Raw genomic sequence first — 26,343 nt, forward strand, 5'->3', positions numbered from 1 at the left:
CTGTTGCACACGATGTGTCCCCCTATCGAGCAGCTAGTGGAAAGCGTCAGCAGGCTGTGTTGCAGATGATGTGTTTGGGCGACAGACACACCGCCGAGGTGCTGGCCGAGTACTTGAAGCGACAAACTGAGTCATGGCTGGGCAGTGTACATCTTGAGGCAGGCAAAGTAGTTAGTGATAACGGCCGTAATTTTGTGGCAGCCATAGCCCTTTCAAAACTCAGCCACATACCTTGCTTGGCTCACACCTTGAACCTGGTGGTGCAGTGCTTCCTTGAAAATTATCCGGAGTTAACAGCCCTGCTCCAGAAGGTGCGAAGACTGTGCGCGCTCATCCGCCGGTCGCCTGTACACTCCGTTCGTATGCAGAAGCTGCAGCGATTGCTCCACCTTCCCAACCACCGCCTCATTATCGACATTGCAACAAGGTAGAACTCCACCCTGCACATGGTGGAGCGGCTGTGCGAGCAGAGGCAGGCCATAATGCATTTGTGGGAGGATACACGGCCAGGCACTTTGAGAGCAGACATGGAGTTGACAGGTGTGCAGTGGTCGAAGCTGAAAGACCTCTGTAAAGTCCTTCAGTGTTTTGAGGAATGCACACGGCTGGTAAGCGCAGACGACGCCATCCTAAGCATGAGCATCCCACTTATGCGTCTGCTCATGCAAACTTTGACGCACCTTAAGGAGCAGGCGTCTGCAGCCAATGTTGATGAGGAGGAAGAGGAGGAGGGAATCCTTGATGACATTCAGCCATTGTCTGCTCAGGGACCTCTCCTGGACGAGGTGGAGGAAGAAGAGGAGGAGGATGAGGATGATGGGGATGATTACTTAGGGGAGGAGGATGCATCTCGTGGGGCAAGTGAAAATGTTGGCGTGGCAAGGTCTGGTACAGGGTTTGTGCGTGACTGGAGGGATGTGGATTTGCCAGAAAGTGCTCCTCCAACCAGCACTCGCAGTGCATCATTGACACCGGGAACATTGGCCCACATGTCAGATTATGCCTTGCGGATCCTAAAAAGGGACCCCCGCATTGCCAAAATGATGAACGATGACGACTACTGGTTGGCCAGCATCCTGGATCCACGCTATAAAGGCAAATTACAAAACATCATGCCACAGGAGAACCTTGACCTAATATTGGCTAATAAACAAGCAACTCTGGTAAATCGGTTGCTTGAGGCATTCCCAGCACACAGCAGCGGTGATGGTTCTCACACGAGCCGTACGGGCCGGGGGCAGCTTGGCAGAGGTGTTCGTGGTGCACACAGCAGAAGTGGCGTTGGAGACAGGGGTTTCATGACAATGTTGTGGAGTGATTTTTCAAATACCGCTCACACAACTGGTAATACTGCATCGATGGAAAGTGACAGGAGACAGCAGTTGTCAACCATGGTTACAAACTACTTTTCCTCCCATATCGATGTTCTCCCACACAGGTCATTCCCCTTTGACTATTGGGCCGCTAAACTGGACACCTGGCCTGAATTGGCCCAATATGCCTTACAGGAGCTCGCTTGCCCAGCTGCAAGTGTGCTATCGGAAAGAGTCTTCAGTGCAGCTGGATCAATCCTGACAGAAAAAAGGACCCGTCTGTCAACCCAAAATGTGGATGATCTAACCTTCATTAAAATGAACCATGCATGGGTTTCCAAGGATTTTGTCCCACCTTCCCCTGATGACACATAGGGTGACAGAAAAATGGCTTGCTTTGGTCCACCTCTTCCTGGAACTTGACCTATTTCGCCTTTTGCATCAGCTGAATGTCCAACATCAACATATGCCACTTTCTAAAACTCCCTAACTGTGCTGCCTCCCCCCCATGGCCGGGGTCACCACCTAGCGCACGACACCGTGTGAGTGCTGTTGCCCTGGACAGGTGGGTAGGCCGACTCTTGGGCGCGGGCACTGGCACAGGGTCCCTCATAGTGCAATCAAGTGTCTCTGACTGTGGTGGTGCACACCCGCCGTCAGACACACCGCTGTACTATGAGGGGCCCAGTGTCAGTACCGACGCCCACGAGTGGGCCCCCCTTGCTTGGGCAGGGCTCCAGCATTTGCAATCTTTACCTCTCCCTGCTCCTCCTCTGTGTAATCTGGGCCGTCAAATCCAACTGTGCCTTCCACCGTCTGAGCCTGCCTCCTGAGACATATATTTTGAATGTGTACGCTATCCATACATGTTATCCGGGGATACGGTACCCTTTCTAACCTTTGTGCAATCACGTGCAATCCATACTGGGCCTAACACGTCTGAGCCTGCCTCCTGAGACATATATTTTGAATGTGTACGCTATCCATACATGTTATCCGGGGATACGGTACCCTTTCTAACCTTTGTGCAATCACGTGCAATCCATACTGGGCCTAACACCGTCTGAGCCTGCCTCCTGAGACATATATTTTGAATGTGTACACTATCCATACATGTTATCCAGGGATACGGTACCCTTTCTAACCTTTGTGCAATCACGTGCAATCCATACTGGGCCTAACACCGTCTGAGCCTGCCTCCTGAGACATATATTTTGAATGTGTACGATATCCATACATGTTATCCAGGGATACGGTACCCTTTCTAACCTTTGTGCAATCACATGCAATCCATACTGGGCCTAACACCGTCTGAGCCTGCCTCCTGAGACATATATTTTGAATGTGTACGCTATCCATACATGTTATCCAGGGATACGGTACCCTTTCTAACCTTTGTGCAATCACGTGCAATCCATACTGGGCCTAACACCGTCTGAGTCTGCCTCCTGAGACATATATTTTGAATGTGTACGCTATCCATACATGTTATCCAGGGATACGGTACCCTTTCTAACCTTTGTGCAATCACGTGCAATCCATACTGGGCCTAACACCGTCTGAGCCTGCCTCCTGAGACATATATTTTGAATGTGTACGCTATCCATACATGTTATCCGGGGATACGGTACCCTTTCTAACCTTTGTGCAATCACGTGCAATCCATACTGGGCCTAACACCGTCTGAGCCTGCCTCCTGAGACATATATTTTGAATGTGTACGCTATCCATACATGTTATCCGGGGATACGGTACCCTTTCTAACCTTTGTGCAATCACGTGCAATCCATACTGGGCCTAACACCGTCTGAGCCTGCCTCCTGATGTATAGACATATATTTTGAATGTGTACGCTATCCATACATGTTATCTGGGGATACGGTACCCTTTCTAACCTTTGTGCAATCACGTGCAATCCATACTGGGCCTAACACCGTCTGAGCCTGCCTCCTGAGACATATATTTTGAATGTGTACGCTATCCATACATGTTATCCGGGGATACGGTACCCTTTCTAACCTTTGTGCAATCACGTGCAATCCATACTGGGCCTAACACCGTCTGAGCCTGCCTCCTGAGACATATATTTTGAATGTGTACGCTATCCGTACATGTTATCCGGGGATACGGTACCCTTTCTAACATTTGTGCAATCACGTGCAATTCATACTGGGCCTAACACCGTCTGAGCCTGCCTCCTGAGACATATATTTTGAATGTGTACACTATCCATACATGTTATCCAGGGATACGGTACCCTTTCTAACCTTTGTGCAATCACGTGCAATCCATACTGGGCCTAACACCGTCTGAGTCTGCCTCCTGAGACATATATTTTGAATGTGTACGCTATCCATACATGTTATCCGGGGATACGGTACCCTTTCTAACCTTTGTGCAATCACGTGCAATCCATACTGGGCCTAACACCATCTGAGCCTGCCTCCTGAGACATATATTTTGAATGTGTACGCTATCTATACATGTTATCCGGGGATACGGTACCCTTTCTAACCTTTGTGCAATCACGTGCAATCCATACTGGGCCTAACACCGTCTGAGCCTGCCTCCTGATGTATAGACATATATTTTGAATGTGTACGCTATCCATACATGTTATCTGGGGATACGGTACCCTTTCTAACCTTTGTGCAATCACGTGCAATCCATACTGGGCCTAACACCGTCTGAGCCTGCCTCCTGAGACATATATTTTGAATGTGTACGCTATCCATACATGTTATCCGGGGATACGGTACCCTTTCTAACCTTTGTGCAATCACGTGCAATCCATACTGGGCCTAACACCGTCTGAGCCTGCCTCCTGAGACATATATTTTGAATGTGTACGCTATCCATACATGTTATCCAGGGATACGGTACCCTTTCTAACCTTTGTGCAATCACGTGCAATCCATACTGGGCCTAACAGCGTCTGAGCCTGCCTCCTGAGACATATATTTTGAATGTGTACGCTATCCATACATGTTATCCGGGGATACGGTACCCTTTCTAACCTTTGTGCAATCACGTGCAATCCATACTGGGCCTAACACCGTCTGAGCCTGCCTCCTGAGACATATATTTTGAATGTGTACACTATCCATACATGTTATCCAGGGATACGGTACCCTTTCTAACCTTTGTGCAATCACGTGCAATCCATACTGGGCCTAACACCGTCTGAGCCTGCCTCCTGAGACATATATTTTGAATGTGCACGCTATCCATACATGTTATCCAGGGATACGGTACCCTTTCTAACCTTTGTGCAATCACGTGCAATCCATACTGGGCCTAACACCGTCTGAGCCTGCCTCCTGAGACATATATTTTGAATGTGTACGCTATCCATACATGTTATCCAGGGATACGGTACCCTTTCTAACCTTTGTGCAATCACGTGCAATCCATACTGGGCCTAACACCGTCTGAGCCTGCCTCCTGAGACATATATTTTGAATGTGTACACTATCCATACATGTTATCCAGGGATACGGTACCCTTTCTAACCTTTGTGCAATCACGTGCAATCCATACTGGGCCTAACACCGTCTGAGCCTGCCTCCTGAGACATATATTTTGAATGTGCACGCTATCCATACATGTTATCCAGGGATACGGTACCCTTTCTAACCTTTGTGCAATCACGTGCAATCCATACTGGGCCTAACACCGTCTGAGCCTGCCTCCTGAGACATATATTTTGAATGTGTACGCTATCCATACATGTTATCCAGGGATACGGTACCCTTTCTAACCTTTGTGCAATCACGTGCAATCCATACTGGGCATAACACCGTCTGAGCCTGCCTCCTGAGACATATATTTTGAATGTGTACGCTATCCATACATGTTATCCAGGGATACGGTACCCTTTCTAACCTTTGTGCAATCACGTGCAATCCATACTGGGCCTAACACCGTCTGAGCCTGCCTCCTGAGACATATATTTTGAATGTGTACGCTATCCATACATGTTATCCGGGGATACGGTACCCTTTCTAACCTTTGTGCAATCACGTGCAATCCATACTGGGCCTAACACCGTCTGAGCCTGCCTCCTGAGACATATATTTTGAATGTGTACGCTATCCATACATGTTATCCGGGGATACGGTACCCTTTCTAACCTTTGTGCAATCACGTGCAATCCATACTGGGCCTAACACCGTCTGAGCCTGCCTCCTGATGTATAGACATATATTTTGAATGTGTACGCTATCCATACATGTTATCTGGGGATACGGTACCCTTTCTAACCTTTGTGCAATCACGTGCAATCCATACTGGGCCTAACACCGTCTGAGCCTGCCTCCTGAGACATATATTTTGAATGTGTACGCTATCCATACATGTTATCCGGAGATACGGTACCCTTTCTAACCTTTGTGCAATCACGTGCAATCCATACTGGGCCTAACACCGTCTGAGCCTGCCTCCTGAGACATATATTTTGAATGTGTACGCTATCCATACATGTTATCCAGGGATACGGTACCCTTTCTAACCTTTGTGCAATCACGTGCAATCCATACTGGGCCTAACACCGTCCGAGCCTGCCTCCTGAGACATATATTTTGAATGTGTACGCTATCCATACATGTTATCTGGGGATACGGTACCCTTTCTAACCTTTGTGCAATCACGTGCAATCCATACTGGGCCTAACACCGTATGAGCCTGCCTCCTGAGACATATATTTTGAATGTGTACGCTATCCATACATGTTATCCAGGGATACGGTACCCTTTCTAACCTTTGTGCAATCACGTGCAATCCATACTGGGCCTAACACCATCTGAGCCTGCCTCCTGAGACATATATTTTGAATGTGTACGCTATCCATACATGTTATCCGGGGATACGGTACCCTTTCTAACCTTTGTGCAATCACGTGCAATCCATATTGGGCCTAACACCGTCTGAGCCTGCCTCCTGAGACATATATTTTGAATGTGTACGCTATCCATACATGTTATCCAGGGATACGGTACCCTTTCTAACCTTTGTGCAATCACGTGCAATCCATACTGGGCCTAACACCGTCTGAGCCTGCCTCCTGAGACATATATTTTGAATGTGTACGCTATCCATACATGTTATCCGGGGATACGGTACCCTTTCTAACCTTTGTGCAATCACGTGCAATCCATACTGGGCCTAACACCGTCTGAGCCTGCCTCCTGAGACATATATTTTGAATGTGTACGCTATCCATACATGTTATCCAGGGATACGGTACCCTTTCTAACCTTTGTGCAATCACGTGCAATCCATACTGGGCCTAACACCGTCTGAGCCTGCCTCCTGAGACATATATTTTGAATGTGTACGCTATCCATACATGTTATCTGGGGATACGGTACCCTTTCTAACCTTTGTGCAATCACGTGCAATGCATATTGGGCCTAACACCGTCTGAGCCTGCCTCCTGAGACATATATTTTGAATGTGTACGCTATCCATACATGTTATCCGGGGATACGGTACCCTTTCTAACCTTTGTGCAATCACGTGTAATCCATACTGGGCGTGAGAACGGCTGGCGAGCTGTTAAGCAAGCTACAGCACCTGTGGTTTGCACACGTAAGTTTTTCATTTTTTCAGGAATGACGGTTAGGCCTAATTCCGGAACTGCAGTTGACCTGCACTTACTGGGAAATCATTGTTCACGGGTAATAATTGTAATCAGTGATCCCCATCACTAACGTTGTTCAGCGGGTTATCTGCACCTGTAAGCGACAAACACTGGCCTTTTCAGTGTAGCGCACATGCAGCCACGGACATGTAAGGGCATGACACACCAGTTATTGGCCAATCTCATGTTCCAGAGCCTCACGTGTCCCTCTAGTAAGCCGGACTTGGACCACGGGGCATGACGGAGTCTCGTTCGTTAACGGAATTAAGCTTGCAATGTGTGCATCTGTTCTGTAGCTGGCATGGTTGAGGTTTCCCAGGTGGAGTCGAATTTAACCGTAGGCTCCACTCCTGGTGGTGCCCTTCTGGACATTCCTTTAAGGTTCAGCTTTGCAACCATACTGCCCACGTAAAACAAACACTTTGCCTTCATGAACGCTGTTTGGAGGGTCATGACTCGTGGGAATAACGCCGCCCAAACAGTTAACCTGCTAGAGAGATCGTTCGTTGCTCCCAAGCATGACATCACACTCCCTAGGAAGAAGGTAATGCCACTGTGGCGACCGTACTCCTGGGGGTGACACAAGTGCACTGATGCCCAGCCACTGCTCGATGAATCTGCTGGTACATTGACCCAGACCACTACATTCCCCTCGCACGCTACACGGCCTGAATCTGACCCTGATGAAATTCAGGTTACCCTTCCCATATACAGTTCCATCTTACACGGTGACAAAGAGGAAGCTGCAGATGAAAGTGCAGGTTCGGCCCACCCGCCATCAGACACACCACCGTACTATCAGAGGCCCTGTGCCAGTGCCGTAGCCAACGAGTGTGCCCCCCCTGCTTGCTCAGGATCACAGCACTTGCAAGGTTGAAATACTGTGCAGTGAGATGGAAGATGGGGACGACGAGGAGTCCAGACTAGTACAGGGATTCCCTAGCGAGGAGACTTATTTGATTGTTTTCAATGTTGGGACAGCAATTTTTGGGGAGCACTATACTCTGGAGACTGATAGATGGGGCCCACCATACACTGGAACATTCCAAAGGTGGACATCAGACACTGGAGCAGCATTTACAGGGCCCATTATACACTAGAGCATTAGAAATGGGGCCCATTATGTTTGGAGCATTATTTGGGCCCATTAGACAGTGGAGCTTCATCCATGGGGACCAACATATACTGTAGCATTATGTGGAGCTCATCATATACTGTTTCAAACATTATATGGGACCAATGATTCTGTATGGAGAAATAGATGGGCCTTGTCATGAGATGTAAAAAGTGAAGTATTTTTCATTGTACTATACCGCTATTTCTCTTCCGTATCGGAGCATGATGAGTTGTGGTATGTGTTAAAGGGGCGCTCTTTCGCCCAGGGCACATGAAAACCTGCAGCCAGCCCTCCCCCCCCCACAACTTTAGCCAAATAACCCCCATTTTTCAGTGCGTAACTTGTATTATGAAGTTAATTAAGGTTGACAAGCTTAAGTAAGAAGAATTGATGCCTTTGGCATTCAAATGGGCACTGTAGGTGTGTTTCCTGTCCTCCTCTCACTGCCGACTTTTATTCCCCATTGACTTACATTGGGTTTCGTGTTTCGGGACGACCCCGACTTTTCCCTATAATCGGACGATCTTGCTCGACCCGACTTTTGGAAAAGTCTGGTTTCACGAAACGAAACTCGACCCTAAAAAAACAAAAGTCGCTCAACTCTATGTATAACACCATCCCTTATTACGTACCATCCTCTCTAGTTATATATGATGCCGTCCCTTATTATATAGCTTCCTCTGCTGTTATGTATAGTGCTGTCTCTTACATAGTGTATTCTTGTTAATTTTGTTATTTACAGTGCCCTCTTTTATTACATAGCCCCCTCTCTTTTTAGATATAAAATGACTGCTGATCGAGGATCCGGTGACCAGACTACCAGTCCATCAGCTCCTCCATTAGAAAGGAAGCTTTCCCATGCTCCATCAGCCATCATTGCATTATACAGCTAACAAGACAGGACGGTACGCAATAAAAAACAGGGCTCTATATAATCCAATATGTAAGGTCTGTCACATTATTAAAAATTATTATTAAAAAAGCCATTAGGTCTTCATCCAGCATCATCAAGCTAATACATACATATATATAGAGAACTGCAAGAAGATGAAAGTCTAGAAATAATAACAGCAGAGTTAGTAGCAGACTAAAAATTAGATCTTTGAGTGTAGTGTGGGCTCTTCGGATGCTTCCGGATTATCAACGTCCAAAGGGGCGGCAAATTTTTCAACCGCCCCGGGCGCCACAAACAGTTGCTACGCCACTGCCAGTACTATTACATTTGATAGTTTTAGCCCCGTGATCTATGATCCCACAGGTACAACATTTTTTAGAGGTGCATTTAAAAACTCCGGTTCCTTGAGAAACACCACATAAAATTTGATCCATACTTTTTTTTTATAGTTTTTTCCTTTTGAATCCAACTGTTTTTTTAATTTACTGGGGGCCACCAAATTTTTCAAAGTTTTCCCCCTTGCACCTCTAAAAAATGTTGTACCTGTGGGATCCTACATCACGGGGCTAAAACCATCAAAGGTAATAGTACTGGTGAGGTCTTTGAGATTTCACAAAGACTCACCTGTAGCAGTGATTTTGTTGTATATGTAATCACATGCAGTTGCGGTTTGCAATATGTGGGCGCACTGTGCAGACACTGCGGTCCCGCATTAATGGTCACAGAAATAGAGCAAAAAACGGCTTTTTAAAACATAGTCTCTCAAGGCATCTACTAATTAAACATAACAAAATTTTTAACATAAAAGTAACTCCGGTGGAGCAGATACCCTCTGGTGTTGCAAATAGGAATGCTCTTTTAAACCGGAAAGAAATGTTTTGGATATATCGTCTGGGAACATTATATCCAATTGGATTGAATGATATCAAAGAGAGAGTTTGAACGTTGCTTTTTTTTTTTTTTTCTCTCTCTCTCTCTGGGTTTTTTTTTTTTTTCTTTTCTGTCTTGCATCTATGTTGTCAAGGTTGGATCAATCAGTGGGTGTGTTTCTGAACTGTGTTCCTGAACTTGGTCCACACCCTAAATCAAGTTTCTGAGACTGGGATAAAAGGTTGCTACTATATATAAGTGTAACTGAATTTTATACTATTAGGATTTGTACTATGTTTTTATGATACCTGATGAAGGATATACACTGTATCCGAAACGCGCTGTATCTCTTTTTTAACCTATGAAATAAAAAAAATATGGAATATCATCTTTGGATGTGAGTCCTGGGAAGCGCTGCCGTTTATGGGCTGGATGTGTTTTTCTTGATTTACTCATCCTGTGTGAGCCTGAACCTGGCTCTTTCACCTGGATCCACCCGAGGCAAGCTGCAAGCCCTGTCTTCTGGGAAGTATCCCAAAAGGAAGGATTTTTGAGGATACATAATCCAAAGCTTTATAGTCTTCTATCAGGTGAGTGCATAAAATTGTGCACCCTTTAAAGACTACAATATTGTGTTTACGCACTTAGGGCGCCGCGAATTGTCTGTTCTCTCCCAAACAGGGTTTTCTTTGGCATGGGTGTTGTTATGAGACACGTGCTGATGTAAGGCGAGGGATGTACGCCACAATGAGGCTGCGGAAACCCAAAGTGTCCCCAAGTCTGAAAGGCAAGATTTCCAGGGCAAGAAGTCTGTAAATATGACCATTTAGCCTGTGGGTGGCTGGGTATTTTGCTTGTGCTATAAGACATTTGGTAAGGACAGCTTAAACCTACGTTGGGACAAGCAGGTGGAAGTGTTTAATGATTGTGCTTGTGAATGTGCAATGGCAGTGGCAGGGCTCGACACATGCATGTGTGCCTCCTGGACAGGGGGATTGACAAGCACAAAGCATTCTGTGCACTTTCTTCTTCCATCTCTGTCTGGTCTATATGAAAACCTTCCTCTTTAACTGTGAGCAGGGAGCGTTTGAATAGATATATGCAAATTGTCTCTTCAGAAAGGAAGAGGACTAAAACTATAGTGCCTCCTAGAGGAAGTAGCAATCCTAAAAGACAATATCAACTCTCCAACAAGCTTTGTCACAGGACTTAGGATAAAAGCCAAGGTTACACTAGAGTTCTGGTTTTCTTCCTCTTGAGCTGTATAAAGTGTTTGATATGAGTAATGTGCACCCAGGCATTTTATTGCTTTCTCATCACTAGTTACGACTTCTAATATAGTGATAGTTAATTGTTACTGGTTGTAATCATGGATACCTAAGCTACTGTAATGCCTTGCACATGGGGTTAGCGAAGTAGCTTATCAGAAAAAGTATACTACATTTCTAATTGAAGGTATTTGCTAATCTTATTATTATTGTTACTACTACTAATACAAGGCTAGTTTCACACTAGCGTTCTCGGGCCAAGCGCAGGGCCGCCACTAAGACCCGCCCCCGGCCGCGTCCCCTCCGGTCAGTTCCTCCTCTGATTGCATGACTCTGCATGCAATCAGTGTACCCTATATTTAGCGTTGGGTATGCTTACCGTGCGCTGGTCGGGTGCTGGTTTGATTTTACTAGCGCTGCACCCTTTTCACGCTGCGCCCAGTGCGCAAAAATGCAACACAGCATGTTTTTGTGTGCTGGGCGCAGAGCCAGCAAAATCATACCAGCGCACGGCCAGCTAACGGTCAGTGTACCCAACGCTAAATATAGAGTACACTGATCGCATGCAGCGTCTTGTGATCCTAGGAGGAGCTGACCAGAGGGGGCACAGCCGGGGGCGGGGCTTAGCGGAGGCCCTGCACTGCACCCGAGAACGCTAGTGTGAAACTAGCCTAAGATCTTGGAGATGGGAATACCCCTTTTAGGACCTCTACTGCTCTCCTATTCTGAACGATCAGCATTTTATAGGAACAAAATTTGCTGACAGACCCCTTTTAAATACTAGCATACCATACCTCTTGTTGCTTTGCAAGGAAGGCATCAATAAGGTTTCTCTGATTGTTCACATCCAGTTCTCTCTGCTTTCTTGTGAAGGTCTCCCTTACAAAGTTTTGCACCTCGAGGTGGTTTTTGCTCATTGTTCTATGACTCCCTGGCAGCCAGCCAACCAGTGAGGGATAACTGTTGTATAGCTTCAAATACAAAAAGTCACATTATTCCATCAAATATATATATATATATATATATATAAAAAGTTTCAAAACTCACACAAACTAAGAGTTATTCAACAATCAAAGCATAGATAATAATAATAATAATAAATTTTATTTCTATAGCGCCGACATATTCCGCAGCACTTTACATTTCAGAGGGGATTTGTACAGACAATAGACATTACAGCATAACAATAATCACATACATCATAACAGATACCAAGAGGAAAGAGGGCCCTGCTCGCAAGCTTACAATCTATGAGGAAAAAAGGGAGACACGAAAGGTGGGTGGTAACAGTTGCCCTGATTGTATGGACCAGCCATAATGTTAAATGTGTAACAGTACCGACCCAGAGGGCTAATGGATGCATAAAGCATGTGGGAACATGATGCGGGGATCCTGGTTATGGTAAAAACTTTTGGCTGTGCCACATAGGGATAGATTAGGTTAATGTGTTGAGGCGGTAGGCCAGTCTGAATAAATGAGTTTTCAGGGCACGCTTAAAATTGTGGGGATTGGGGACTAATCATATTGACCTGGGAAGTGCATTCCAAAGAATTGGCGCAGCACGTGTATAGTCTTGGAGACGGGAGTGGGAGGTTCTGATTATTGAGGATGCTAACCTCAGGTCATCAGCAGAACGGAGGGCGCAGGTAGGATGGTATACTGAAACAAGGGAGAAGATGTAGGGTGGTGCTGAGCCATGAAGAGCTTTGTGGGTGAGGGTAATAAGTTTGCACTGGATTCTGGAGTGGATGGGTAGCCAGTGTAATGACTGGCACAAGGTGGCATCGGTGTAACAATTGGCGAGGAATATGATCCTGGCAGCAGCATTCAAGACAGATTGGAGGGGGGAGAGTTTGGTAAGAGGGAGACTGATTAGAAGAGAGTTACAATAGTCAAGACGAGAATGAATAAGAGAAACAATAAGAGATTTTTTGCGGAGTCAAAAGTAAGAAAAGGTCAAATTCTAGAAATGTTTTTGAGAGCGAGCCAGTGATCGTATGTGGGGGACAAAGGAAAGCTCGGAGTCAAGCATGACCCCAAGACAGCGGGCATGTTGCTGGGGAGTAATAGTGGAACCACACACGGAAATTGCAATGTCGAGTATAGGTACATTAGTAGTGGGAGGAAACACAAGGAGTTCAGTCTGACAGGTTCAGTTTCAGATATAGTGAGGACATGATGTTAGACACAGCGTTTAGACAATCGCCGGTGTTTTCTAGAAAGGCTGGCGTGGTGTCAGGAGAAGAAGCGTATAATTGGGTGTCATCAGCATAGAGATGGTACTGGAAACCAAATATACTGATTGTTTGACCAATAGGGGCAGTGTACAAAGAGAAGAGGAGGGGGCCTAGGACTAATCCTTGAGGAACCCCAACAGTAAGGGGAAGATGAGAGGAGGAGGAGCCAGCAAAAGATACAATAAAGGAACGGTCAGAGAGAAAGGAGGAGAACCAGGAGAGAATGGTGTCCTTGAGGCCAATGGAATGGAGCATAGTGAGGAGGAGCTGATGTTCCACAGTGTCGAATGCTGCAGAGAGATCCAAGAGAATTAGCATGGAGTAATGACCTTTTGATTTAGCTGTAAGCAGATCATTAGAGACTTTAGTGAGGGCAGTTTCAGTAGAGTGTAAAGAGCTGAAACCGGATTGGAGAGGGTCGAGAAGAGAGTTATCAAAGAGATAGCGGATAAGACGGTAGTAGACCAGGCGTTCTAGGAGTTTAGAGATGAAGGGAAGATTAGAGACTGGTCTATAGTTAGCGGCACAGTTTTGGTCGAGGGATAATTTTTTAAGTAGTGGATGTATGACGGCATGCTTAAATGAGGAGGGAAAGATACCAGAAGAGAGCGAGAGGCTAAATATTTTAGTTACGTGAGGGGTGACAACAGGGGAAGGGGACTGGAGTAGATGTGACGGAAATGGGTCACTGGTGCAAGTGGTTGGGCGAGAAGATGCAAGGAGCCTGCATACTTCTTCTGTGACTGGTTCAAAATCAGAGAGTGAGCTAGATGCAGTGAGGGAGGGAGGACAGTGCATGGTATAAGGTGATTGGGAGATAGTTTCCTGTTGGATCTGGTCAATTTTTTCTTTGAAGTAATTGGCCAGATCGTCAGCTTGAAGCTCTGTGGTTGGACCCTGTACTCTTGGGGTGAGTAGAGAATGAAAAGTGTCAAAGAGATGTTTAGGGTTATTGGACAGTGAGGTGATGATGGTGTTGAAATTGTTTTTTTTGAGGTGAAGGGCAGTGTTGTATGTTTGAAGCATAAACTTATAATGGATGAAATCTTTTCGGGTAGGTTGGATTTTCTCCACAGACGTTCGGCGCACCTGGAGCACCGCTGCATGAAACGTGTTTGCAGGGTGTGCCAGGGTTGTCGCCGTCTGTGTTGTGGTGTTCTAAGTATAGGAGGTGCAAATTCAACCAGGGCACTCTGAAGTGTTTCATTGTAATGCTTCAGTGCAGAATTAAGACATGAGAGGGAGGAGATAGGAGCCAATGAAGACTGCAAGTTCTTCATAAGGTTCTGGGTGTTAATGGCCTGTATGTTTCTATAAGTATGGACAGTGGGGGTGACCTGAGCAGCCTGGCAGTTCTTGATAGAGAATGAAAGAAGGTTGTGGTCAGAGAGCAGGAGAGGGGAGTTTGCAAAATCATCCACTGCACAAATCTGAGAGAAGACCAAGTCGAGGGAGTTTCCATCTTCATGTGTTGGAGAATTAGTAAACTGCAAAGAGCCAAACGAGGAGGTTAGAGATAAAAGGTGAGTAGCAGATGGGGAGAGGGGAAGAGCAATGTGGAAGCCAAGTGGCAAAATGATCCAGGAACTGATGGGAGGGGCCGGGAGGACGATACACCACCGCCACTCGCATGGAGAAGGGGGTGTAGAGTCTGACGGCATGGACCTCAAAAGAAGGAAAAACAAGTGAGGGTACTTGAGGGATAACCTGAAAGGTACATTTGGGTGATAGGAGCAGACCAACGCCTCCACCTGCTCTATTGTCTAATCTTGGGGTATGAGAGAAGTGTAGTCCACCATATGAAAGAGCAGCAGCAGCTGCTGAGAAAAAACTTTTTTTCACCCATGAAACTCAGACATCTCATGCACCAAACATTAAAGTTAAGAAACTGAAAAATAATGAATGTGAATTTTCTTTCCCTGGTCTTTCTCATTGGCCAAATCACTCCACCCATTATTTAAGCTGATTTAAAAAGTATGTGGAGTTTTCTTGACACTCAATGTACTGTATTTTAATCCATTAAATCATTTGTTTCATAGGAAAACTTCTTAATTATTTAATTAATTTACAATAGGTTGGACTAATTTTTGTGCACTGGCTGTCAGATTTTCGAGGAACCTGGAAAGAAGACAGAAGCAGTAAAGCAGTTTTTTGTCCTCTGTTTAAACATACATGTGTTTGTAATCAATAGAGGCCCCCAAAATATTATATTTTATTATAGATAAATTTCAAGCCTATAAATTTTATTATTTATGGAGCTACATTGGTAACAAAAAAGTCAACGAATACTTTCTGTGATAACATATTCATAGTTACATTTGAAATCTGCATTATTATTATTATTATTATGCATTTATTCCATGGCGCTTTACATGTGAAAAGGGGAAATATAGACAAGTACAATAAGCATGTGTAAGACAAGGGACACACAAGTACATAAGGAGAGATGACCCTGCCCGCGAGGGCTCACAGTCTATATGGATGGGTGAGGATACAGTAGGAGAGGGGAGAGCTGGTTGTGCGGTGGTTCAGTAGATTGAGGATCATTGCAGGCTGTAGACTTGTCGGAACAGGTGAGCATTAAACTTCATTTTAATTTTGGGGGTGAGGAGTGTTAAGTAAGAATTAGTGATGAGCGAACGTGCTCGCCACTACTCGTTACTTGCCCAAGTACCACTGTTCTCGGTGGACTCGGCGAGCACCAAGCATTTCCAGGATTACTCGGCGGGAACTTGGGTCTCCACCCAGCAATTTTGGCCATCTTAAGGGACCCAATAGCCATGCAGGGGTTGTCTGCCAGGCACTGTAACGCCACAGCCATCTTTGTTGTAGCCTTGCAATGATTGGCTGGCTGCACAGCATCATCAGGGGTATAAGAGACAGGACGCCGCCCTGCTTGCCGCATTCAGCTCCGGATTGAGATAGTGTAGGGAGAGCGGCTGCCAAGAAAGGTTCACATTTGGGGATTTATTAGTCAGCGTGGGGTCTACCATCCTAAACAACTCAAATCCAGCTAAACCAACAGTCCTTCTAAGGACTAATTCCGGAGTATATTGGTTCCAGTGTTAGGCAGGCAGGGGAGTGTACGTTGCTCTATACACATCAGTGCAAGGCCTGCAGGCACTGTATGTGTGTATATAGATATCATTGCATACATCAAGAGGGTCCATTCCATTACTGTCTGCTGCTGCTACCTATAGCATATATTGACTGTATATAACTAGCTCATGGTGTAATTGGCTAGGAAATTTTTTTTTTGCCAGGTTAATAGAGATTATTTTATTGCAAAGCTTACAGAGCCCTTTTTTTCTCCATTTGCTTTTTGACACTGCACAATACAGCCAGATCTTTTTCTTAGCACAGCATGAAAATGCAGCAATTTTAAAGGGGTCCCAAAAATCACTTTTGAGTCATAGCTCCCAAGCGTCCTGATTCCCGCGGGACAGTCCCGTTTTTGACACCCCCCTCCCGCATCCCTCCCGGGACGGTATTTTTCCCGCATTTCACTGAGCCGCCACGTCACGCCCCCCATCCACCGACGCCATGCTTGCCGTCCTAGATTAACGCACCGCAGCCTGCAATGATGTGGCGGGGCTGTGTGTGTTCTGTCTGTGCGCAGCGGACCTGTGAGAGGGGAGGAGTCAGGGGTCACGTAATCAGGGGCTGTGTCTGCCTCCATGTCTGTCTGCACTCTGCAGGAGTCTGGTCTGCTGTGCTAGTTGTCATGCTGGATGACGTAAAGTTTCTGTGTGGGGTCAGGAGAGGTTTACAGTGTGGATGTAGCAGAGCCGTGTGTGTACGAGGTGTATGGAGCAGAGCTGTGTGTGTACGAGGTGTACGAAGAGCCACGTGTGTATGAAGTGAGCGGAGCCGCGCGTGTACGAGCTGTATGGAGCGGAGCCGCGCATGTACGAGGTGTATGGAGCGGAGCTGCACGTGTACAAGGTGTGGGGAGTTGCGCCACATGTGTACGAGGTGTACAGAGCGGAGACGCATGTGTACGAGGCATACGGAGCGGAGCCACATGTGTACGAGGTGTACAGAGCGGAACAGCGCGTGTACGGGGCGTACGGAGAAGAGTCGCGTGTGTATGGTGCGGAGCCACGCGTGTACGAGGTGTACGGAGTGGAGCCACTCGTGTACGAGGTGTATGGAGCGGAGTCGTGTGTCTACTTGGTGTACGGAGCGGAGGCGCGTGTGTACTTGGTGTACGAAGCGGAGCCACGTGTGAATGGGGTATGCGAAGCCGTGTGTGTGCGGAGTGGAGCCATATGTGAACTGGATGTACGGAGTGGAGCCAAGTGTGTACGAGGCATACAAAGTGGGCGTTTCCCACGGACACAGGAGTACACGGCAGAGCCCCAAGGAGCACTTTACAACTCGCACATGACGTTCCACCGGAAGTGATGTGCTGGAAGCTGATGGGAAATGAGGTAATTTCATGACGAGATTGTGACAGAACCAGGAATGCTTCAGATCCATCACCGTGTCCTCCTCTGACAGCAGGATCACCTTGGAATCAGGGATGCCGGCCATGTGAGCGGATCATGATATGTCCGGCACTGGGAGGCTCAGGTGGGCACTTCAATGGGAGTCGGGCTGCTATAGTATCTTTATAGAAACTTTCTTTCTTTCTCTCTGTTTATTTATTTCTCTGTTCTTTCTTTCTCTCTGTTTCTTTCCCATTCTCTGTTCTGTCTTTCCCTCTCTTTTTCTTCCTCTCTCTCTGTTCTTTCTTTCTTTTCTCTCTTTCTTTCTTTCTTTCTCTCTGTGCTTTCTTTCTTTACTTCTTTCTTTCTCTCCCTCTTTTCTTTCTCAGTCTCTCTCTGTGTTCTTTCTTTCCCCTCTTTCTTTCTCTCTATCGCTCTCTTCTTTCTTTCTCTCTGTTCTTTCTTTCATTTTTTTCTCTTTCTTTCTTTCTCTCTCTGTTCTTTCTTCCCCTCTTTCTTTCTCTCTATCGCTCTGTTCTTTCTTTCCCCCTTTCTTTCTTTTTTTCTCTTTCTTTCTCTCTCTCTCTATTCTCTCTTTCTTTCCCCTCTTTCTTTCTTTCTTTCGCTCTCCCTCTGTTCTTTTTTTCTGCCCCCTCTTTCTTTCTCTCTCTGTTCTTTCTTTCCCCTCTTTCTTTCTCTCTCTGTTCTTTCTTTTTTCTTTCCCCTCTTTCTTTCTCTCTGTTCTTTCTCTCTTTTTCTCTGTTCTTTCTTTATTTCACCTCTTTATTTTTCTCTGTTCTTTCTTTCTTTCTTTCTCCTTTCTTTCTCTCTCTCTGTTCTTTCTTTCCCTCTCTGTTCTTTCTTTCCCCTCTTTCTTTCTCTCTGTTCTTTCTTCTTTCTCTCTCTGCTCTTTCTCTCTCTGTTCATTCTTTCTCTCTCTTTGGTATATCTGTGGCATGCCTCATACAACCGTGTGATAAAAATTTGGGCATTTTAGGCCTAAATTCCATTTTTCTACAGTCTGTCACTCTAGTTATATACAGCACTATTTTGCATTAAAAAAAACAGGCGACATATTTGGCAGTGTGGTATCTCCGTGCCAGGCCTCATATATCTGCGTTGTCCAATTTTGTCCATTTTTTTTCCTGTCTGTCACTCTAGTTATATAAAGAACTATTTAGCACTAAAAAAAAACAGGCCACATATTTTACAGTGTGGTATATCTGTGACACGCATCATACATCCATATGCTAAAAATTTAGGCATTTTAGGCCTAAATTCATATTTTTTCCTGTCTGTCACTCTAGTTATAAACAGCACTATTTAGCTTTTTTTCTTTTAAAAAACAAGCCACATATTTGGCAGTGCGGTATCTCCATGACAGCACTCATTTATCTGTGGAAAAAATTTGGCCATTTTAGGCCTACATATTCTAGTATTTTTGCAGTCTGTTACCTTACTTATTGACACCAATTTGATAACCCAAAAATTTTTTTAACTAGAGTCCAGATAGGTTAAAGTGTGGTTTTCCCGCACACGCATCACATTCAAGTTCACTCCCAATTCAGCCATTTGTAGTGAACGTGTATAATCTAGTCCATATGGACGTGATGGTGATTGTGTGTAATACAATGGCCGCAGGGTAGTTTCTGCGGCCGCTCTAGTACCCACTGCGCTGGAGGCTGTTTCATCTCCGGTATGCTGTCCACTTTGGGGACACAAATGACTGCAGACCGAGACCAGAAACAAATATAACAACTCAGCTTTATTCTCTTCAGGGCACAGCACGTCCACCATGGCTACAGGACTCTTTACTCGGTAACAGCAATACATCTTCATCTACAGCAGTACGTCACTTCTTCCTTCACTTCACACGTATGAACCACACAGACAAACTGACACGTCACACGGAGCACGATGAACACGGAACACTTCTCTTCTTCCAGAGCCCGACTTCAGCCCACAAAGATACCTGACTTATCCGTTACAGCTCACCCCTTTACGGCACTGTTGCTCCTGTACGTGTCCTAGGTTTGCAGCTCAATAGATTCTTCACAAAGCCTCCGTACTCCAGCTGCTACTCCCACAGGGGACTCTCCCATGGATCTCCCTGGCTTGCACTTTTCCAGACACGAGCTGGAATCAATAGACTGGCTTGGGTTGTCACTTCAGCTCTTCCCTTACTATCTGACTTGACCGATGAGACTCCTTCTTCCGTCTCTCTAGCTTTACAGTCCCCAGTCTCTGACTGCAAGGCTTCCAGTACCACTACATACTGGCTACTGCTGTAGGCACTCCGCTGTTCTTCACTTCTGTCCTGTGTCGCTACCCCCGGCTCAACTGACTCTGGAGGGAAAAACTCTCTTCTTTTCTGTCTCTTACTAGCAAATCCTCTCAGGCCCTCTCCTAACAGTCTTCTCGCTCAGTGCCCCATCTAGTGGCCCTTTTCTAATACTACAACTAACTATCTATCCAATGTTGTGTGGACGCAAACACACACACAACATACAACACACAGATAATACACAATAATGTTACTATTTACAGGGCGAGGCCCTTGACCTCCTTACTGGTTCATGCCAAGGCCATGGACAATCTTCAATTGGGCCACCAAAAACACCCACATCTTCTCGCTGGACCTTAGTGTCCAAAGTACCAGGGGCCCGTGGCAAGAGAGCACTATTGAAGCTAGAGCAGTGTGAAAAATGTGTTGGTTGGATAGCAGATAAAACTTTTAGTTACTTATCCACCACCACCAGCACCCTGTCTTCCACATGGTCAAGTCTGAGTAGCCGTGAATCTGGACCGCATATTTCTCACCCTGATTCTCCTTCCTCCCACCATGCTGAGTGCCCAGAGACAACTGATACCACACTCGGACACTCCGAAGAACTGTTCAGTTTTCCATTTATAGATTTGTGTCTAACGCCTGGTCCACTTCAAGCGGGGCAAGATGACATTCCATGTAGCAATGCAACATATTTGAGCAGCCACTGTCACAAGCTGTAAACGAGGATGAGACACAATTGCTGGAAAGCCAGGAGGAGGCCCAGGGTACGTAAGTGGAAGATGAGGTGGTGGATGATATAGTAACTGACCCAACATGGCAGGAGGACATGGAGAGTGAGGACAGCAGCACAAAGAGGGAGGGAGGCATAGCACCCCTTCAGACAGGAAGGAGCAGTGTGGTGGCTGCAGACAGAAGGCAGGCAACTGTTCCCCATAACATCAGCGTGACGGAAGTTGCCAGTCCAACTGTTAGGTCTTCCCGAGTCTGGTCATTTTTTAAAGACTCTGCCGATAACCCCAAACAAGTAATTTGCAACACCTGTCATGCCAGCATCAGCAGGGGTAGCAAAACTACCACTCTTACCACCACCAGCATGATCAGACACATGGCAGCAAAGCACCAGACTTTGTGGGCCCAATCCCAGGCTCCAGGAACGTTGTCTGCGGGTGACACCACTGCTTCTTCCACTGTTGTGTGTGCAAGCCAATCCCCTGTCCACGGTGCATGCAAAGATGCCTCCTGCCCGTCATCTGCCTTTCCCACAGTCAAATAGCACCATCATCAAGCACGTCCATGTCCTTGTCCCAGTGCAGCCTTCAGTTGTCCATACCCCAGTCATTGGAACGTAAGCGGAAATTTGCAGCCAACGCCCCAAAGGCCACATTACTAATTTCACACATTTCTCATCTGCTTGCACTCGAAATGTTGCCTTTTAGGCTCGTGGAGGAGGAAGCTTTCTGCAACCTGATAGCGGCAGCCGTCCCAAGGTACTCGGTCCCCAGCCGCCACTATTTCTCCCGCTGTGCCGACCCGGCATTACACAAGCACGTGTCCCACAACATTGTCCTCAACAATGTAGTTACTGGGAAAGTACACCTAAACATGGACACATGGACAAGTGCTTGTGGGCAGGGACTTTACATCTCGCTGATGGCACACTGGGTTAACATAGTGGAAGCCTGGACCCAGTCAGACCGTGGGATGGAACATGTCCTCCCGACACCAAGGATTGCGGGCCCTACGTTAATCAGTGTTGCCCCCACAGTGTACAGCTCCTGCACCTCCTCCTCCTCTTCAGCCTCCATCTCCGAATTGAGCACATTAGTCCAAAGCTGGAAGCACTGCCAAAGCCAAGCGGCAACAGGCTGTGCTGAAGATAATTTGCTTAGGTGACAAACCGCACAATGCTGAAGAGTTGTTGACAGCTATGAAAGAGCAAGCAGAAGTGTGACTGACACCTCTGAACCTCCAGCAAAGCGTAGTTGTGTGTGACAATGGCAGGAACCTGGTGGTGGCTCTGAGGCGAGGCGAACTGACATACGTAACATGCCTGGCCCATGTGCTTAATCTCGTTCTTCAACGGTTTCTGAAAAACTACCCAGAGCTGCCGGATCTGCTTGTGAAAGTACACCGCCTGTGTGCCCATTTTAGAAAGTCAGGTACAGCTTCACTTGCCCTTGCCGTGCTTCAGCAGCGATGGCAGATTCCAGCTCAATGACTGGTGTGTGATGTCCCCACACGTTGGAACTCTACACTGCAAATGTTGGAATGGATTTGTGAGCAGAAGAGAGCAGTTGTTGAATACTAGCATCAACAAGTCCATTGTTATTCAGGTTTGACTGCACACGTAAGACCTCAGGAGTGGACATGGATGTCAGACATATGTAACATCCTCCAGAACTTTGAGGAGTCCACCAAGATGGTGATCGGTCATAATTAGCATCACCATCCCACTTCACTGCGTTCTGAAACTCTCTCTGCTCACAATGAAACAGGATGCATTGCAGGCGAAACACAAGGACATGGAGCAAGGAACCATACAGGGTGATTACACACAGCCCAGCCTCACGTCATCCCAACATGGATTGGTTGACAATGAGGAAGAGGATGAGGAAGAACAGGAGCTACTTTCATGCACTATAGATGGTACTACAAGGACAACTGTCATACTGTCTGTTCAGCGTGGATGGCCTAAGGACAGGGAGGAAGAGGAGGAGTAGGAGGAGGAATGACACCTTGGTCAGTCATCCTATGGTGAGGACATGGAAGGCTTGCCTGTTACCAGTCTGGCACGTATGACTGACTTTATGTTGGCTGCCTTTCCAGTGACCCTCGTATTGTAAAAATATTGGGTAACAGTCATTACTGGGTAGTGACACTTTTAGACCCACGCTACAAGAAGAACTTTCAATCTCTTGTTCCAGAGGCAGACAGGTGTACTAAAATGGTGCAGTAAGAGAGGGTCATTGTTGAAGAATATTAAAAAAATTCCCATCTCAAAACGCTGGCAGCAGACATAACAGTTTGTTGGACAACCAAGGAGTACAGGCGAGAGAGACTCAACTCCAATCCAGCAGATACAGTGGAACACTGGCAAAGTTCTGGGAGAGTTTTCTAAGATGCTCCCATCACCCTGGCTCTGAGGTGCGGGGTAATGTCGCAAGGAAAGGAATGTTTGGGAAGATGCTGAGAGAGTACCTTGCTGACCGTACCAACATCCTCTGTGATTCCTCTGTGCCTTTTAAATATTCAGTATCCAAGCTGGACACATGGCATGAACTCGCTCTCTACACCTAGAAGGTCCTGGCCTGCCCTGCCGCTAGCATCTTGTCAGAGCTGGTTTTTAGTGCCGATGTTGGAATTATCACAGATAAGCGCATTCACCTGTCACCTGTCAACTCTTATAAAAATGAACAAGAGATGGATTGGCAAATTATGGCAGCGAAGCATAACCTCCAATGTAGTGTCTTTTTGGGAGGTGTATTGCCATGCACCTCTTCATACCCACACATGGGTATACGCTTCCTGATTTTGGCTATTTGGTATTCTCCTCCTCCTTCTCCTCATCCTCACTATCCACCACCACTCGAACACCAGGGTGAACGTATTCCATCATGATCCAGCCACTCTAGTTTTTGGCAAGGGTGAAATGATGCCTGTCACCAAATTTAAAAAAAATATGCACCCCTCGAGGGGAAATTTTTCTCAGCCCATACACTTAGGGTATGGGCATTAAAGGTCTAGGAGAGCCGTTTCTTTCAATTGGGCCTATTTTTTAATGAGACCTTCCTCCACGTCTCATCATCCACCGCCACTAGATCACCAGGGTTAACGTGTTCTGTGCTGTTCCAGCCAGTGTCAATTTCCTAACAAGTGTGGGTGGTTATACTGGGCGTAAAATACTTGTTATGAAAAAGGTTGCGGTGTACCCCACAGGGGAAAATGTTTGCCATCCAATACACTTAGTGTATGGGCATTAAAAGTCTAGAAGACGCACTCCTTTAAATTGAGCATATTTTTTAATGAGGCCATCCTCCACGTCTCATCATCCACCGCCACTAGATCACCAGGTTTAACGTGTTCCGTGCTGCTCCAGCCAGTGTATATTTCTTAACAAGGGTGGGTGGTTATGCTTGGCGTAAAATACTTGTTATGAAAAAGGTTGAGGTTTACTGTCATGTTCCATTATTTAGAATCATACAGACAGTACTGCATTTAATCATATTGTTGGTTTTCATTGCTGTATATAGATCTGTCCCTTTTAGAGGTTTCCTCCTCCCCCCTTGCATGTGACTCTCATTTCCGTAACCCCTCCCTTCTTCTCCATCTCTGAGTCTTTCTCCATCTTGGAGACACATGTTTTATACAGCTTTGTACAAGGAAAGTCTCTTTTTACCTACTGTACCTGTGCATTATGCAAGGATTCAGCTGAGAATAAACCTTCTACTGGACCCTTCAAACGTGCTCTCTTCAGTCAAGTTAAAGCTATCTGCGGACATCAGTAAACGTGAGTAACGGTCAACAGACTCCATGGGATGGCAGTCTGAGCGCCCAACACTTACAGTTTGGCCATAGAAGCAGAATAGTAAAAAGAGACTCCTGCAGTTACATATGTTAAGTCGTCTCCAGCTTCTACAAGTCAGAGCAGACATCAGAAGATCTGCTTACATCATATAGAGACCATCAGCTTGTGTGCAGCATAGCCCCTCTTCCAGCCTTCACCCTGCAGAGACTGTAGCAGTTCATATTACACAGATGTCATCTGTAGAGATGAGCGACTTTGCCTTTTTTAGGGTCGAGTTGGGTTTCATGAAATCCGACTTTCTCAAAAGTCGAGTCGAACGAAATCAGCCGACTATAGGGAAAAGTCTAAGGTCCGACTGAAAACACGAAACCCAATGCAAGTCAATGGGGAAGCAAAGTTGGCAGGGAGTGGAGGACACCTACATGCCAGACCGCGTTTTTAAAGTGCGCTAAATCTCTCTCTCGACGCTGCACATGTCATCTCGTTGCCCACAGTGTAAGTCCTTACTCATTGGCTTGCTCATTGGCTGAAAAAAATAGTCACGTGCAAGCATTCTGTGAAATTCGACTTTGGTGCTGGGCTCGCCGACCGCATGGCTGACCTCACGCTATGGTCGGGTTTCGCTCGGCGAAACACGACTTTGGTGAAAGTCGGTGACTTTTGAAACTGACCAACCTGTTTTGCTCAACTCTAGTCATCTGCCTGTGAATTACAATGGCTGAAGGAAAGTCTGCAATATCTTTACATGAGGACTCAGCCACTGACAGACGCAGGCGCTCTGCTAAGCCGTCAAGGAATGCTATAGAGAACCTTGAAATCATTAAATATGAACTTTCTTGTAATATATCCGTCTTATGGTAAAGACTGCAGAGTCACATTAACAGCATCTCACAGTATGCCTTTCACGAGTTACCACCAGAGGGAGCCCTTGAACAATTGTACTCCGCGTACCAGGCTTACAAAGACATTTGGAGAAAATACATCTCAACTCTACTGAAATTAAATACGAAGAAAAAACACAAAAATTGAGCTTGGTTTGAGTGGAGACACATGCATCATAAAACCTACAAAATACAAAGTGAGCAAAAACCCTGCTGTAACTAAATAAGTAAAAGCAAAAGTGCATCTATATAATACAGATTTTTTATTAATACTGTTTTTGATCAAAAAGTCTCATGAAAGCCATCCCACCACGACACGGTAACTCTGTTCGGGATAGTCCTAAACTGTCTAATATTAAAAACCTGGGATGGCTTTCATGTGACTTTTGATCAAAACAGTATTACTGAAAACTCTGTATTAGTTAGATGCACTTTTGCTTTTACTTATTTAGTTACAGCAGGGTTTTTGCTCACTTTTGTGGGTTTAAAATTAAATACATCAGAGTCGTTAAAGGAATGTCAGGTCAGCTCAATGCCGAACGAGATAGCACCGTGCCCGACATCGTGAACAAAACAGAAGCAAAAATCCCACAAATGTCAGAAGTGACATCGCACAGATCCAGGTCTGCAAGGAGCTCAAAGCACTCAATCAAGTCAAGCTCATCAAGGTACTCAACCCTCAGTGAGCAGTTCATAAGAGTGCATGCCGAAGCAGAATCTACGAAAGTGCAAGCCATTTTCGCCCAAAAGAAAGCAGAGATAGAAATGGAATCTGCAAGCAAGAAAGCAGAGATGGAAACCAGTAGCATAGCTACCGGGGGGCAGAGTGGGTTCTGAGGGGGCCCACCCGGATCTCTTCTCAGCCAGAGGATGAGG

The 26,343-nt window shown here is 46.0% G+C and overlaps 1 protein-coding gene and 1 long non-coding RNA gene across 2 annotated transcripts in view; one reads left to right on the top strand and one right to left on the bottom strand.

Annotated features, from left to right (window-relative positions):
• The window catches only part of LOC141098568 (cytochrome P450 2C5-like), a 119,179-nt gene that overhangs the window by 42,343 nt on the left and 50,493 nt on the right, over positions 1-26,343 (bottom strand). The window contains exon 6 of the mRNA XM_073586474.1: positions 11,899-12,075. Coding sequence (XP_073442575.1) covers positions 11,899-12,075 — 177 coding nt within the window. The remainder of the gene's footprint in view (positions 1-11,898; positions 12,076-26,343) is intronic.
• Positions 10,055-26,343, top strand: part of LOC141098569 (uncharacterized) — a 37,078-nt gene continuing 20,789 nt past the window's right edge. Inside the window, exon 1 of the long non-coding RNA XR_012234286.1 lies at positions 10,055-10,426. This is a non-coding gene — a long non-coding RNA (uncharacterized lncRNA). The remainder of the gene's footprint in view (positions 10,427-26,343) is intronic.

This window comes from Dendrobates tinctorius, unplaced genomic scaffold (assembly GCF_039654945.1).
Source record: "Dendrobates tinctorius isolate UK_male_01 unplaced genomic scaffold, ASM3965494v1 ptg000093l, whole genome shotgun sequence".
NCBI classification, from domain to species: Eukaryota; Metazoa; Chordata; class Amphibia; order Anura; family Dendrobatidae; genus Dendrobates; species Dendrobates tinctorius.